This window comes from Sphaeramia orbicularis, chromosome 9 (genome assembly GCF_902148855.1).
Source record: "Sphaeramia orbicularis chromosome 9, fSphaOr1.1, whole genome shotgun sequence".
NCBI lineage: Eukaryota > Metazoa > Chordata > Actinopteri > Kurtiformes > Apogonidae > Sphaeramia > Sphaeramia orbicularis.
Window position 1 is genome coordinate 23,334,743 of NC_043965.1, and position 17,886 is coordinate 23,352,628.

The 17,886-nt window shown below is 36.7% G+C and overlaps 2 protein-coding genes across 2 annotated transcripts in view; both read right to left on the minus strand.

The window, feature by feature from the left end:
* The window catches only part of rasef (RAS and EF-hand domain containing), a 31,368-nt gene extending 22,784 nt beyond the window's left edge, over window positions 1-8,584 (minus strand). The window contains exons 1-2 of the mRNA XM_030142903.1: window positions 8,175-8,584; window positions 3,950-4,273 (exon numbers count right to left, since the gene is read on the minus strand). Of these exons, the coding sequence (XP_029998763.1) occupies window positions 3,950-4,273; window positions 8,175-8,488 (638 nt within the window). The 5' untranslated portion in view covers window positions 8,489-8,584. The remainder of the gene's footprint in view (window positions 1-3,949; window positions 4,274-8,174) is intronic.
* A 218-nt stretch (window positions 8,585-8,802) lies between these two features.
* LOC115425690 (F-box/LRR-repeat protein 2-like) lies at window positions 8,803-16,203 on the minus strand. The gene is made up of 9 exons (XM_030143379.1): window positions 16,199-16,203; window positions 16,069-16,152; window positions 15,651-15,717; window positions 13,439-13,561; window positions 13,211-13,338; window positions 11,590-11,706; window positions 11,392-11,499; window positions 10,922-11,029; window positions 8,803-8,833 (listed from the first exon to the last, which is right to left on the minus strand). The coding sequence occupies exons 1-9, from the start codon at window positions 16,201-16,203 to the stop codon at window positions 8,803-8,805; spliced, it is 771 nt and encodes a 256-aa protein (XP_029999239.1).
* Between the last annotated feature and the right edge of the window lie 1,683 nt (window positions 16,204-17,886).

Sequence of the window (17,886 nt, forward strand, 5' to 3'; positions counted from 1 at the left end):
TCAGAGCATTTCAATGAGTGTCCTATAAAGGGTTAAACCAAATCTTGGTCCCAGATCTAATGAACCAGCAGCATCTAAGAAAAGTTATTTGGTTAATTTTGGTGCTTTGTCCACTGATATTGGTGTAGGTGGTAAGCAGAATGGTACTGAAAACCCTTTTGTTATAACAGCCAATTCATGAGTTAACTAACTATCAAATGTAAAATGCTTTGGTGCTTTACACAGTCACAGATGCAACATCTTCTAATGGGGCAAAGAAAGTAGATGACATTTAATGAGGTTCAGAGAAGACACATGATTTTTTATATAATATCATCATCTTTTATGTGAACAGAGGAGCCCTTTAAGTTTAATCTTTGCCATTTGTAAAACTCCAAACTCATGAAATTCGCCTCATACGGCAAAAAACTATGAATAAAAACTTAATTAATTTTTTACCCCTAAAGTCTCTGTTCCAAAGTTGTACAAATACTCTTTCATCCTGTGAGAAGCAGACACTTGTTTTTGGTCTGTCGTGTACTATGTTTTCCAGTTGGTCATCTCTCAGCTGACTGCAGTAACACAGTTACAGTGACTTTGATTTCTTTCAGGGGAAGGAAGGGTATTTAATGGACACGACCACTGTGACAATCGATATCGCAAAGCAGCGCGAGGACAAGTCCCATGTCAGGCCTGAGGCAACATACGAACACATACAGATAAATATAACAACACACACAGACTCACAAACTAGGTTTAAGAACAACCAGAAACACAACACCTGCGCTCTAAAGTGTATGATGTACAAAAAACACCTGGATGACATAATATAATAAAAAATAATACAGAATGAATCTCTAGTGTTTTTGGTATTTGACTGCGTTCGGTTCCAAGTCATGTAGGTCAATTGGGATATTTTGTGATCTACAACTTTAATCTCATGTATCAGTCTTGTTTTTTTCTTGTAGTGCTCTTGAGCAATTTGGACCTAATAATTCCTGAGGAGTTTTTTTCTCAGCATTTAACAAAGTCACTCTGTGTCAAATGTTACGAATGAGGAAGATTTGAAGGAGCAGAACTTTTGTGATTCAATAAATCAATCACTTGTCAATGACTAAATTGATCAACAGATAATTAACAATAAACTCTGTATTGTTCCAGCATCTTCAATATGAATATTTCCTGGTTTCTTTCCTTTTCTGTGACACTAAACTGTGAATATCCTCGACATTTGAGAACAACATTTTTTTTTCAACATTTAACTATTTTTAGAGAAAATATTTAATCAATTTATTGAAAAGAATGAACAGGTAGTTACAATTGAGGGTGTAGGGTTTGGTAGTACTTTGTCTTGTTATTTCTGTTTTAATAAAATATACATCATTGTAGAAATTACAGTATGTAGCTTAACTGTGGAAACATTGGAAGCAGAACTTTTTCTAAGTCTTTTGGTAAGTTTTTTTTTTTTTTTTTTTTCAGTGTAAATGAGTTCTAACACCTCTTCCCTACATGGTTTCTTTATTCACAACTGAATTTTCAGTAGATTAGTGGGTTTCAGTGTATAGAGACAGACACTTGTTACTTAAAACTGATGCTAGTGCAAAAATAAATTAGGAGAAATAATCTTAGAAGATTATCTACATAAGAAGAACCTACATAACTGTTATTTATACTCTCTCCAAGTATGTATTAAGTTTTTTGGTTAAGATAATTTAAAGTACTTGAAGTATTATGTAAACTATTGACAAACATAACAACATGCACTTGTGTCAGTGTGACGACTGAACCTCCAAAACAAATTTTCATGTTAAATTGATATGAGAAAGCTAATCTCTGCTGTACTCATTATTGAGCATTCTTAAATGAAACCCAGGCTAAATATTATGGAAGATCGTCTTTAAGGTGACAGGAAAATACTCTGAGGACACAAACACAATATTTTAAGCTAATAAGGATAAAGACCATGATCACTGTAAATAGTGCAGTAAATGGTGTGTTTGTGTGATTTTTATACAAATCTAAAATGGCACTAGTGAAATAACATTGAAAACTGAACAATTAGATGATGTACTATTGATCTGTGTATCCTTATCTTTTCTGTAGAGCTCCACTGTTTTCTGCAATCTCTTAATAACACATAAGTTAGCTTTTATAGAGTAGCTTGTTTCCAGTTATTCTTGAGAAAAAAACTGGAGCTCTGTTGCATAAAAGCCGAAGGAGACAAGACAAACACTGATGATATTTGCAAAAAAAAAAGTTGTTGAAGTATTATCACATGGTTTCATGGAAATTTGTTGGTAACAGAAATAAAAAACGTCACTCCAACTTCCTCCTCAAGGAAAAGCACAGTGTACCCCCCCCCCCCCCCCCCCCCAAAAAAAAAAAAAAAGAAGAAATATTTAACATCATTTGACCTGATTCAGACTAATATACTGTGTACCGTCTGTCTGGATCATACAGAATAATCTCTTATAATATGAAGCCATTTTTTGGTCAAGTAGATCTAGATTTTATCCAAATATATTTCCATTCTCTTTCTTTTTTAATGATTACATACTTTTGTTTCTATGATTTCACTTGTTTCAACACATAATGGGATTTGCTATTCTGAATGGGATTTAGTTGTGCTAATTTGGTCTGCTAAATAAACTGAGGAATAATGATGCAGAATGTGACTCAAGAACACTTAACCTCCCAAGACCCAGGAAATGTCAGCAAATTACAAGCTTTTTTTTGTTTTTTATTAAATAAGTGCCTATATTGGAAACATCATGATGCCACAGTTTTTTCAGATGCAGTTTTTAAAATTTTTATGGAATGTCCTTTGTGGTGGACAGTTTTCTTTTCTTTTCTTTTTTTTTTGTTTTGTATAAAGTTGTGAAACTCTTGTCCACAAATGTGGACAGAAAACCCATAGCTGGGTCTTAGGAGGTTAAACATTACAAAGCAAACCCCGAACAAACAAGTTTACATGTTACAACTTTGAACAACTACATTTTAAGAAAATACAACTGTTTTTTTTCCCAAAGCAACTATAGTTTCCTTCATCCTTTAATAATTCTTTACCCAAAACTTTTAATATTTCATTCATATTTAACCTAAAAAAAAACAAAAAAGATGGAAACTGAGAGGATGAGAAAGAGTTTCTTCCCTCAGGCCATCCGTTTACTCAACTCCGAGCCTTAAACCTTAAACTAGACATTGCACTACACACTGGCACCTTTTTATACATGCACCTTATATAATGTATAATGCATAACAGTGTTCCTTCTGTTTATTTGACTGATTATGTATATGTACATATATTTCAGAACCTTATTTTTATATTGAACCTTCATTTTTATTTCTTTTTTTTTATTGTACCTTTTATTTTTTACATTTTTTCTATTGAAACTGGATGCAGGTACAAAACACATTTCACTGCGCATTGTACTGTGTATAATTGTGTATGTGACAAATAAAGATTATCTTATCTTATCTTGACTGAACTTGGTAAAGTTTTTCTTCTTTTTGGTGAATGGCTTGAATTCATTATTATTTAAAAAAAACCCCAAAAAACAAAAAACTTTCCCCTTAGTCTTTTGCCTGTTTTATATCTTGTTTAGAAATAACCTTACAAAATTATGCAATGGAATTCAAGTGTCTTTATCTGCCGTTAGGTTCAGTACCTTCAAGAAAAACAGGTAACAAAATAAAAATCAGATTAAAAACCAACACAACACACTTATTTCTGAGACAGATGTCATTTTCAGTGAGTATTTTAGTTGCATTAACTCAGACACTGTTACAATGTAGTGACTGACTGATTTCTCCAGTGTTTCAGAGTTACTTCATGTAATATATAAGCTAATTCTGAAGTCCCCTAACGCCTCATTTTCATCTTCACACACTTTGCTCTCTGTTCAGCTCATTCCTATCTCAGGAGCATTTCCATATTTCCTCCCATCCAGTGGACAGGTGCAGTCCTTACCTGGGGATGAACTTGGCCTGGTCTGCCAGCCTCATCTCAAAGTCCTCCCAGGCCGCGGACACCTCTCCTCCGTCCATGTCCTCTGCGTAACGCTCGTGGAAGCCGCTGATGAACTCCGTGAGGGTGACGGTGCCGTCTCCGTCCACGTCCAGCCGGTTGAAGATCTTCTCCGCCTCCACCGCAGACACCTGCAGCTCCCCGCAGATGGTGAGGAACTCGTTCTTCTCGATCTTCCCGGAGTTGTCCACGTCGTAGGTACGGAACAGCGCGCGCAACCGGTCCTGCTCCTCTGCGCTCATGCCTCTGATGGAGGACTGTCCCCGGCTGCGAAAGAAGGCGTATCTACGAATTATGATAACAACCAAGACGAGGAAATCCTACAGGAATTAGCAGAAGTTTTCACTTTGCCTAGTCACCGCAGAAAACGACAAAAACGGCAGAAATATTCAGAGCGCGCGAGATGTTTGTTTTATCCAAACATTCCGACAGCTGTTGTGCTGCTGCCTCGCGCGCATTAATCCATGTTAGCTCATCCACACTTCCAGTAATCCAAAGTTCTGCCTGTGACTGAGCTGGAACACTAAAGTTGTTGTGTCTGACTCAGGTAACACACCTGTCACTACCTGCACAGTGTGTGTGTGTGTGTGTGTGTGTGTGTGTGTGTGTGTGTGTGTGTGTGTCCGCCCCTCTGTCCAACAATAGAAGTCTGGGCTTCAGGCCAAATAAAGCTACCTCTACTGTGACTAGTGTAATAGGCTCTAATACACAGGTGTCAAACCTGTGGCCCGGGGGCCAAATCCGGCCCACCAAAGAGTTCAATCCGGCCCCTGGGATGGATTTGTGGAATGCAAAAATTACACTGAAAATATTAATAATCAAGGATGTTAAAATAATTTTAGGTCATTTCAATCTAAAAATGATCAGACCAATAAAATACTATCCTAACAACCTATGAATTATGAATACTGCAAATTTTTCTCTTTGTTTTAGTGTAAAAAAAAGTTACATTACACAAGAATATTTACATTTATAGATAAGCTTTTTATATAAAAAAAAATGTGAATATCTGAAATCTCTTAAGAGAAGTATGTGAAATTTTAATAATATTCTCCCTGTTATTTATTAAATGTTTTGTGTATTTGTAGATCCACTGTGGTCTGTAAGTTGTGATTCACATGTATAAATGATAAACTAGGGCATAATAATTTTCAGGCTCATATTTGTTCATGTTATGTTCAAGTACAATTCGTACATGTAAACATTTTCACTACGAAATTTTACTTTTTTCACTCAAAAGTTCTTATCCAATTATTTATATTATTTTACTAGTCTGGCCCTCTTTGTATCATATCAGGGTGTAAGTGGCCCCTGAACTAAAATGAGTTTGACACCCCTGCTCTAATAGGTTGAATACACTTCACAAATAAGGGAATTAAGGTTACCAACCTGCAGGCCTGTAGAGTCTCCTCATCAAAATCATACTTTTAAAAACACTGGTCAATGAGTAGAAACTTGTAGAATAGAAGACGTGAAACTTTACCAAGTCACTCAGGAAGAAAAATGAAGTCAAAATGCTGGTCCAGTGTAGTTTCCCAGATACAGTCATGGGTCAGTAAGTGAAATTCTCAGAATTAATGAGAGAATGGATTTTACTCAAAAGGAATGTTTGTCTCAGAGCTACAGTGTTTCTCAGTGGGGGCAGTACCTCCCCCCAGGGGTGCTGGGACATATCTGGGGGGCGTTTGGAACGAGAAAGCTGACAGGGGGGCGCTCGGGCATAAACAAGGGGCATTAGTCACTGTTGTATATTACAACATTATCCCTTTCATGCATGAATTAGAGAACTTTAGTCAAGATTTCTTTCCTGAGTGTTTTTATTCCTCTTTAGGCATGAAAAAAACTATGCGATTGATATTTTTTTATGAACCTATTTTTCATGGAGTTACAAAAATGTCCCCTCAGCTGGACACCATACGTTTAATTTTTGAAGCAAAGAAACATTTAAAACCCATCATCAGAAAGTGATATACTGTGTGAAAACTATGAAATAAAAGTATTTTTCATGCAGCTATTCTGATGTTTTCTCACATTTGAACATACTCTAATACTAGTTATTGCTCACTTCAGGGAGATAATATGAAAAAAACTCTTTTCATTAAGAAAACTGTAAATTACAGTCTAATAACAATTAGAAATAACAATTGATTTACACTCAAACATGTTACTGCAGATCAGGTTTAACAAGAACAGCAAAGTTATAGTAATTGTATGAACTGCAGTTTATGGGATGGTGCATAAGCGTCCACTGTGTTGGCTGATATGGAACTAAAACAACAAAAACCATGAATATACAAGAGAACAGCTGTAGAAGAGCTGTCCACTGTTGTGACCACTATGCATGAAAGGGTTATACATCACTCACCCCCCTTCCCAGTGTAAGGAGCCTGTGTCTGACATATAACAGACCCCCCCCCCCCCCCGTCTTGCTCCCCCCTCCCGTTGCAAATTGGTTTTGGGGGCTCCAGGTGGCCAATGATGAGGTGAGGGCTGCTTTACCTACTGAGCTATATAATCCACCACCAAGACCTCCACAAACAGCAATTTTTTTTTTTTTTATTGGGGGGGGGGGGGGGTGGCGTAGCAGGAGGCTCCTGATGCCGTTAGTGGGCATTTGTTCAAAAAAGGTTGAGAAACACTGTACTAGGTCTACCTCAAAACATTGTCTGCACCTTACATTACATTTACTGTACAGGTCCTTTCTGGTGGAAGATTTGTAAATCTATTGACTGACTTTTTCAGGTTAAAAACAGGACATAAAATCTAATAAGTATAATAGGTGGGGCAGTGTTTTGCCATTTCAGCAGAGTCACACATCTCAGTGAAAGGGAAACGAAACACAGTTCAGCTGATTGCGCCTCATCTTCAGTAACACCAAATCAAGCAATCATGATTTATTTTCCAGACTGCTGAGAGAGACATCATAGATGGTCAACAGAAGACCCTCAGAAGCTGAGAAAGGATCAGTGCATGTGGATGAGGGTGGGTATTTTTCATTTGTCACAACAGGGGCTAACCTCAGGGTGGATGTGGGACAATTTACTTTTGAGATGTGTACCCTATGCATCACTTTAAACTGAATCAGATGGTGCAAATTTTAGCTACACATAACATAACAAGAAATGGGCCCAAGATAAAACCATGCGGGACACCCAAAAATTTTATCTGAGGCTACACAACCAGAAAGACCTGTCAACCAGTCGAGACCTGAAACATTCAACAACCGCACCAGAAAACAACTCAGTATTTAAGCCCAAATCTGTGTAGTAGAAATATAAGATCCCCATATATGATCCCCAGTCTCGAACAGCAGTACTGAGATATAACAGGCATCAAGACCTCTGATGAGACCTTCACAACTTTGAGAACTTCACTTAGGATCAATATATTTTTCAAATATATAGTGACAACCAAAAATGAGAGTTGTTCTATATTGTCCACAAGACGTGAAACAACTATGTAAAAGAATGTTATTTAACTGTTTGTTTCTATAAAGAGCTATCTAGTTGTGCCTTATGGGATCTTTCTTTGGAAAAAAAAATCCAAAACAAAACAAAATGGCATTCCAGTCAGTAGTGAGAGGTAAGTAATTTTTTTTGACCCCCCCATCATTTACACATACTATGATGCTTATTAGTTTAAAAAGTCATAGTTTATGGTAAAACTGTTGAACTACCAGACTGAGAAAAAACATAAGTAGATAGACGATGCAAAAAAAGTCATTGAGCTGAAGTCATAGTTAACTGTCTTCATGATCTGTTCAGATTTGCTGAAGATGTCTCTGCAGCTTCAACATGACCTGGAGTGAGTTTCACTTCTTTAATATATTCACTCTTGAAGATTGTGATAAATTTTGCCAAGGATATGAACATTTTGGCCTTGATCATGTGTATCACATGCAACAAGGGATACAGTCCATTCAGCTGTTGAACACAAAACTAGGTGTTTCTTTACTATGTTTGCTACAAAATGTTTGCTAAAATTATCTTTACATGCATATATATCTTATGTATAAATGCTGGCAAAATTGAAATGGGATCGAAAAATTATTAATTTCTCACCACTGAACACCCGTCTCATGGGGTACACCAGAAGGGTCAGGACTTTTCTATTTAAGTCTATTTATGTAGTAATATGCTTTTCCCACCCATGACTTTTCATTTCTCACCTGGAGATAACGGTTTCTTTCTTGCTTGGAAATTTTTTCTTTTCAACTTCTTGTTCAATCTCATCTTCCTCCTCCTCCTCCCGGTGTTGTCCATTGAAGCCGCTGATGAACTCCTCTAAGGTCACGGTGCCGTCTTTGTCGATGTCTAGACGGTCGAATATACCGTCTGCCTCTTTCGATGAGACATGGAGCTCCTGGCAGATTGTGAAAAACTCATTTTTTTCAATCCGTCCTGAATTATCCACATCGTAGGCATGAAAGAGTGAACTCAGACGCCTCCGTTCTTCCTCACCCATAGCCCGTGCTGATGCCATGGTTGTGTGTTTTTCAGTACGTGCTTTTAAAAGAATCTAGAATCATTTAGTAAAGAACTGCAGAGATGATAAACAGCCTGCTGGGAGCTGAGGTGTGTCCATGACTGCTGCTCTGGGATCAGCCTGAATTTTCCTGCTACCTCTCTTTATATCTTCTCTTCTACTCTTTTTTTTCAACAATCACACATGGAAACTCCTGAAATAGACAAATTTCACACGGACCTCCCAAAGATGGTGTTACAAATACTGTTAAAGCTATGACTTACACCAAAAATGAAAGCTTCCCCACAGGCAAACCAAACAGAAAATTAGTTCTAACCAGGACCTGAGAAGAAGCCAGCATATCTGAGAAGTTAGAACAAAAGAACATTGTTCAAGATACTCATGTGTAAACTGCTTTCATGATTTTCCTCACTTCTTATTAACTCTACATTCTTCTATGTGTTGAATGTTTGGTTTTGCAACGTGATATCATGACTCGTGTAAATATACACACCACTTTTAATTGGTGTGTTATCTGTACGCATTATAAGCTTTTCGTGTGTATGTTGACGGTATTACTGATGCGTCAAATACCATCCACTGACGGTTAGGGGTTAGGTTTATGTGAACCGGAGATCTTGGAGTTAATTGACATGCAATCAAATGGCGTTTAATAACACGCGGAAAGTTAAAATGTGTAGGTAATAGCACACCAAATGCCATAAGAACTGATATGACATACAACCCCATTTCTTGAGATCAGTCTGGGTTTTGTCACTGAAAACTAAACCAAACCATGAGAGCTGGTAAAATATATGAACAGGTGGCTCATCTTTCATGAAAACATGCCTTTTTTACAAAAATAATGGGCTAACACATGAAACATGCTGAAAAAAATCACATTTATAATAATAAAAAAAAAAAAAAAAAAAAACCTCAAGATGACCCTTTGCATTTAGATAAATCACAAACTGGACCTGATGCAGCGACATGTTGGGATGCACAAACACATTCAGAACTCAGATCAGCACAAATAAACACAATCAAATGTACTTTGAACATTGCTATAATAAGGCGAGTTAATGTAACCAAGACTAGTAATGTAATAGACAATTAGAATTACCACATGAATAAACCAGTCAAGTTGCAGTTTACATCCATGATTGTCCAGACTCATAACATACGGTAGTATGCAAAAGTCGTAGACCAACATATGTTTTCTGCTTTAGTAACGTCATAATGACCACATATATTGTATTAAGATACAATCTGGATATACATATGTGAAGTATGTACAGCAGTGTTTTTCAGCCTTGGGGTCAGGACCCCTTGTGGGGTCGCCTGAAATTTCTAGAAATTGATACAAAAAAACCCCAAAACAAAACAAAAAAAACTTACTAATAGGAAATATATGGTAAGGTGAGAGCGACAATCCCAATACATAAAAGACATGACAAACTCTGAAACTGAAGCACTGTGGTACTGTTTATCTTTCAAATGTTCATTGTGGTCGATTTCAGATGCTGCAGCTCTTTCATAATTCATAGTTTGAGTTCTTGTTTGTTCAGTATTAATTGTCAGCCTTGTAAATCCAAGCTGGACTGACTGTACATATCCTGACCAAGGAAAATAAAATTCTCACTTTGTGCAGTAATCTACACCTGGCTTTTCTGCCTCCGTCCATAATAATATACATATAGACTAAATGCTACCTAAAATGAATGTTTATTTGCAACATAGTATAGCAAACTATTACAGGATCAAAAACAAATTAATTTTAGCAAAAAAAAAAAAAGTCTCTGTTTTGAATGTCTGGGGTCGCCAGAAATTTGTGATGTTAAAATGGGGTCAGGAGTAAAAAAAGGTTGGAAACCACTTATGTACAGCTTTAAAAACAAAACCTTTAGGGAAAAAAACAGCTTCTATAAACCAAAGTGGTAGTAATTAGTGTGGCTTCCCTTTGCATTTAACATGTATTTAATCTTTTTGTTCAGACAATGTCACATTTTCTGTATTAATTTTCTGATGTTTTATACTAGGTTTCATTCAACACATGTCAGATGTTTGGAACTTCCAGATGCTGCTCCTTATCATGGGGTCAGGGGTCACACTAAAATAATGACTTTAACCTTTACAACCCATTTAGTTGGCTTTTTCTGTGTGTCTTTTAAGGATGTGCACATATTCCCTGTATATCCTTGTTGTATCTGCAGAAAAGAGAATGAGAAATAAATAAGAGCGCTCATTTCAACCCTGCAAAAACAACAAAACCAACAGTGGCCTAAGACTGTATACATTGAAGACTTTGATGGAGTTAAGTTGAAGGTGTAAGTTCACACTATTCTGACATGTTTGATTCCAGTGAATAATTTACAATATCTCGAGTTTACAGAACATTATGCCGCCACAGTGACTCTGCTTTTTGAAGTTTTGAAAGTAAAATGTCTGTACCTCGTCATTTTATCCTGTAGTGGGTACACTTTAACAGTAGTGTTAACGTCTCTGATCTGCATCTGAGTGGGAGGATGAGCACAGTTGTAGAGATGGAGCAGCCTCAGCCTGAAGACACACACACACACACACACACACACACACACACATACAGAAATAATGAAAAATTCATTCACTAATACTTTTGACATGATGACCATATACTTTAACATTTGCTTGTTGATGTTTGCGATTACACTCTTTACTAAACATGTATGTATTGTTGCATGTCTGATAATTAACAAAAACTTCAGATAATAAGATAAAAACTACAGCGTAGCATCATGATGGTTCATTTTTGTTGCTTGTTTTAATTTCCCATAATGTTAGGGGTGCTTGTTGCTTGTATATGTATGATCTAGTCCAACCTCTGGATTTTAATGACCCCAGACTAACCTGTACTTTGTTTCTGTCTATTTCTGTGTTTTTACCTCTTACAGTGTCTGCAGAGCTTCAGTATGCTCTCTACGCTGATGCGGCAGAAGCTCAGTTTGACGGTGTGGAGATGCCTACTGCAGTAATTTGCCAGTAGATTTAACCTGCGACACACACACCTCCAGTGGGTCATTTACTGCAGCAAAGGGTAAGTGTTTCTCAATCACACCACTGGACATAACATAACACATTACCCTCTGTTCCCTGTGGCTGTGGAGCTGAGGTCCAGCTGCTGAAGACTTCTACATCTCAGAGCCAGAGACTGAACTCCAGCATCTGTCACAGCCGTACAGCCGCTCACGTCCAGAGATCTGACACACAAACACACACACACTATAGCTGTGAACTGAAGTTAAAACGGCATTTATTTAAGACAACCCAGGGTGTTTTCTGCACAGAGAATTACAAAGTGTCCTCTGACGGTCGTCTTCATATCAACACTATTCTCTAACACGCATCGATTTTCTGTGCTGAAACCGAAACTTTGCTTTTATGGTGTGAAAAGGACCCAGAAAGTGTCTAAACTGTAAACCCTTTAACCCCTGACATATCTGTGATGAGTGTTCTGAATGTGTGTTATTTTAAATATTCATAAAAATTCAACCATTTGCTCAGTAGGAGAAATTACAAAATGTGCTGATAGAATAGACCTTGTTCTTTTGATAGACATCTGAGCATGCTCAGTGCACCCCCCACTGTCTGTGTAATGGAGGTCAAAACACAAAGCAGTGTGTGAGACCGACTCACTGTTAAAAAAAAAAAAAAAAAAAAAAAAAAGACTGTTAGGGCTTAGTTTGTTTTTTACACCATTTTCTGTCATTTTTCTTTACTGTTGTTTGCAGTGTTGTGGTGATATTCCTCTATTTTATTTATTTATTTTTTACTGTGTTTTAACTGAGTTTTCACCGTGTAACTACTTTTTGGAGTTTAACCAGGTGTAAAAAAGCACCTGAACTGATTTAGAAAAAACGAGCCCAAAAACAAACACTGTTGGGCCAGAATTCAAATACTTGTTCAGTGTGTTACAGTTCACAATTCATGTTAAATGAGTGTTTTATTTAGTAAAAACCTTTAACCTTATGTAGGGCACTCATTGAAATACTCTGAAATTCAAAATTTCAACCTTAGTGTGTTATTGGACATCGTCATCTACCTCCTCTTGCCTTAAAACATCTGAGCAGCACTTGCTAAAAAGTAAACACGTGCAATAAAACAACTGTTATAAGGTCATAAATGGACAAAAAAAAAATTACTCATATTCACTATTTACAGGTTCAAAATGTCTCTAAAACCTCTCTGAATCACTGTATAATGTTATTTAAAAAACAAAAAAACAAAAGCAACATGCTTCTGGACCTCACTGAGGCATGGGATTGGCCCCATATTTAATGTTTGAGGAAATTACCAAAAATAGTCACTTGCCCAATAAAGGGTTAAAACTTAAATTCCTCTCTTTGTCTTGTTCTGTTTTCTGTTTTCCCCTCTGTTTTGACACTGAAAACACACAGTAAAGTAAAACCACTGAAGGAAAGGAACACAAGCACATACTCACACCACTTTTATGACACTGTAACAGATGCAAATTCACAGCAGCACATGTCACTGAAATAATGTCAGAGGTGAAAGGATTAACAAGATAATCAGTAAATCTATCATCCTATTAACTTTGACATTTATTGCCTTATTTTGCTCACTTCCAGTTACCATTCTGATTTTACCATGATGCCTGGACCAGCTGAAGGCAACTTAATCAGGGTAAAAAAAAATCTGAAAAAGCCAGTGGAGATGATTAGTTTTTATACCCCTGAAAAATACCTGATAAAAGGTATGTGCTTGCTGATGCTTTGCAGTGTCAGGTCAGTGACTCCAGGACATGAGCTGAGGGTCAGACTCTGAAGGCCAACACAGTTCTGCACCAACCTGCCCACTGTGGCATCAGTCACCTGTGAAAGTAAAAATAAGAGTCGGTGTAGTGTGAAATATCAGAGGTAAAAGCTTTTGAAGTAAAAATGAGTAAAGGGTTAAGTCAGATCTAGGACTTACTGCCTGTAGTCCAGTGAGATTTAATGAAATGAGATTTTTGAGCAGTGAAGTCAACGCTGTGAGACTGTGTGCATTGACTTTGGGCACCTTTCCGATGTTCAGGTGCTGCAGATCAGGACACATCTATTAAAAACAAAGCACAGGCTGATGTAGAAGGAGTGATGTGAGGATGACAGAGCAGGATGAATGAATGAATGAATGAATGCTGCCTCAGTTATGACGAGCCCTGAAGTTGCCAACTGAAGTCATAAAGGACTGGTTTAAAATGGGACTTGGTTGGATGAAATTCGATGCTTGAACAGCTACAATCCTCCATTTATAGCGTTTATAGCTCCATTTATACTACTTGTATGTACAATACACCATTTATAGTATTATACGGGGGGCAGCCGTGGCCTAGAGGGCTGGAGAGTCAGCTTGTGACTGAAGCGGACTGGCAGAAAAAAAAGTTGATGTGCTCTTGAGCAAGGCACTTAACTTAAATTTGCTCCCTGGGCACCTGCCATGGCAAGCCCGCTGCTCCTAGTTTGCATGTTCTAGAGATGGTTTAAAAGCAGAAGTTGAATTTAAGTGTGTGGTAAAAAATTTACTGTATACTGACAATAAAGGATCTTAATCTAATCTTAATAAAAAAAATATAGTACTTTGAGAGGCAAGGCAAGTTTACATATATATTAATAAGTTTACATTTCATACACAATTCAGACAATTCAATGAACTCTACATGAAGAAAAAGAACATCCAGAGGGAAATAAAAACTACATAAACATTAAAAGATCAAATATTCAAACATTTAAAATAAGAGGACAATACAGAGTACATAAAGTTATAACAGATGACAATAAAATTAAAAAAAAAAAAATAGAGATTAAAAAAAATTATAGTCCTCCAGATGTATATAGCAATAACAGACTTGTAAATAAGAACAGAGTGTAAATTCAATTAATAAAGTTCATTCTCAGATATGAAGCTCAAGGTCATGAAAAGACAATTGTGTTCAAAATAGACAAAATGTTGCCATTTCAGAAAAATCTCAGCTCTAATAGCAATTTACAGCATAGCAGCTGAACGCTACTCCTCCATGTTTAGTCTTTAGGCTCTGGTCTTATCTAGCTGATCTGAGTCCATCAATCTAAGAGTCCTATTCTGTTTATATTCCTTAAACATATCACTGACGTATTCGGTGCCTAAACCTGTCAGTCATTTGTAGATTAGTAGCAGCAGTTTCTACTCTACTCTATTTCTACGTCTGTAACTAAACCCAGTGTAAAGATTTTAGACCTGGTGTAACATGATTTGTTCTCTTAGTCCTGGTTAAAACTCAGCTGTGTTCAGAATGAGCTGTATCTGTTTATTTATTTTTTAAGGGGAGTCCAGCTGGAAGATCATTACAGTAAATAACTTTTAAGAGCTAAAGGAGTATTTCTGGTCTCCTGGGACACAAAACTCTCAACTCTGCTTTTATTGAAAAGCAAAAAAGTAAATGATCCCCTTCACAGAATTAATGGTCTAGGAGACCATCTGTAGTTGCTTTTCCATTGACCCTCAAATTGCGCGAAAATAACTTGTGCATAAAAATTTGCCTAATGGAAAAACGACAATTTTGCCAAAATTCTCGTTTTTCGATGAAAAGTTTTTTCGTTGACAAGAGATGGTTTTTCGGGTGTAACAAAATTGGTATGTCAAAACTGCAAAGGAAAGACCTTTAACTGCAACTAGAGTCACATGAATAAAAAAAAAAAAAAAAAAAAAAAAACAGATGTTGACAGATGTTAAAACAAGCAAAGAAGAAGAGTTTTAAAGGAAACATGGCACGGTGGATACACAAGGAAACCGAATCATTTTTTAATTTAGTACGAGATAGAGGGGTAAAATATAATAATAATGAATATATCTGCAAATCAACGTGATATTTATGTTCATCACCATATTTATAGAATGACTTTTTGTGACATCTTACGATAAATAAACAAATCATCACATTTGTGATTTAATGGAAAAACCGACATACTTCTGTTTTTTCGACATTTAGTAAATATCAGTAAAGTTTTGCACAGATGTCCAGTGGAAAAGCCACTATTGTCATGCTTCATCAGATGGTTCCAGAATGTGAAATCATCAGATGTTTGTCATTCTGTGGAAAGTGGTGCAAATGTCTTGTTTGAAATATGGCTGAGACTTAGGTGTTTTATAGAACTGCAGCAAACTGTACCTCATACACTGCCTGCAGACAGGATGGGGTGATGAACTGACAGCCAAATATTTCCAGCCTGCAAAGACTACAGCAGAGAAAAACTCACACAATCAAGAAATATAGTCTATATGTGTTCACAGCCGACATCTGTGTGCATTGTTACTGAAAAGATATGCAAATACAGCAACGACAAAGTAAAATCTAGTGGCTAACTATGTCTACGTTGCACCAAGATGCATTTTCTCATCAAAAGAAGAATCAGAATGTTACAGAGTACAAACAAACAAGAGCTAGAGCTTAAAAAGTTGGTTATCACATGGTGATATTAGTTGTATACACTGTAACGTTCGCTCAGGGCCTTTTATATAAAAGTGGCCATTCCCAGTCTAATTACACAAAGTGGGCTTTTTACTAGATAAGAGGAAACTATCCTGACCTCTGTTTGTGTCTCATGATGAGTTTCATCAGCGGATCATCAGTGACATGGCAGCCATTCAGGACAACAGCTTTTAGTCTTAACCTAGATAAATAAAAAATGGATTCAGTGAGACATCACATTTATTTACTTCATAGACGCTTATTTTAACCCTCAGGGACATCTCAGGAGATTTTAGTACATTTTTGATTTTGTGATCATTATGTGTGTGTTACAGCTTATGGTGTAAATTTCTGCAAGAATGTTTCTTTTTTGAGATATGAATCTAACATAAATCACTCTTATAGCTCTTTTAGACACTACTGACACTTTTTACACCCTCTGGGGACCATGAGCCAAAATTGTACATGCAAAAACTACGGTAAAATCATCATATATCAATATTGTTTTGTTAAACAACTGCAACACTGCTAAAAACTACCAAATATTAAATAATATTCAGGATTTTAACCCTTTAATGTCAGTTTGAATTCCATTGGTTTTATTTATTTATTTTTTTAAAGTACACACAAAATCTGAGATATATTCCTTGTGATACATGGTGGGATGATACGGGATTGTTTTATATCAGTCTTGGACATGTCACAGATTAGCAATAACACTGATTTCATTACATTAGTCGTGTTTGTGCCATGAGGGGCCCACATGGCAAAAAATGCCTTACTGACTTTCTCTGAAACCACATTTAATATTCTGAAATAAAAAAAACAATGCTAATGCAATGAAATGCTACTTTATGATGTATCCAAGACTCTAATCACCAACCCCCCCCCCACACACACACACACACACACTATTCATTATATAAAAATACTGATTTTCTTTTGGGTGTTTTTTTTTTCATAAACAGCAACAGTGTCATAATGTATCAAAGTGACATTTTAAGGGTGAAAATCCTGACAATTATTGAACATTTGGTAGTTTTCAGTAGAGCTGAAGTGGTTTAAGAGATTTATGCAAAGAAAAGCAGAAAAAAATATTGATTTATGATGATTTTATAGCAGTTTTTGTGCATTTACATTTTTGGCTCGAGAGTCCCTAGAGGGTAGTAAATTAGAGTGAGTGTTTGGTTGTTAGTCAAAATGACATCCTTTGAGGTTAATACGTCTTCTCCCACACTATACCTTGGATGTCCCCCAGGGGATTTAAACAAGAATGATTCTTATTTACTAAAGATTTTTATGGCAGTCAGTAAGAAAGCTATCACGAGATGCTGGCTTCAAAAACACAGCCCTTCTGTGGACACCTTTATAAATATTGTGAATCAGTTACATCATATGGAGCATTTCATTGATAATCTGAGGCCACAAAAGGATGTAGGAGAAGGACATTGGGAAAAGTGGACCCTATTGTAAGCTCAGTAACTTCAAAAATGCTACCTGCTTAAGCAGGTAAGATTTAGTAAGACACTGTGTGAGAATGCATGTTTATTTATGTATTCATTTATTATTTTTCCTATGTAAGTTGTGAGCCCCTGATCCTGCTGTTTGTGTTATGTATGTTTTACCATGTTTGTGGTAAAATAAGAAAAAAAAAGACATCACAGTGTGTAAGTATGTTCTAAACCGTGTGTGAAATCTGTCCGACCTTGCAGAGCCGTCACTCAGTGCTTTCACTCCTCTGTCTGTTGCTCCACTCCAGCTCACATCCAAACTGCTCACATGATCACACAGCTGGCCAATCAGAGGCAGCATCATGTCACCATGGAGACCAGAACCAATACAACTTGTGACCTTGAGTTCCTGTAATTAATGAATGACAACACAGTGAGTGCACAAGTAACACTTGGTGAATAATGAACGTAAAATAAAGGCGCAC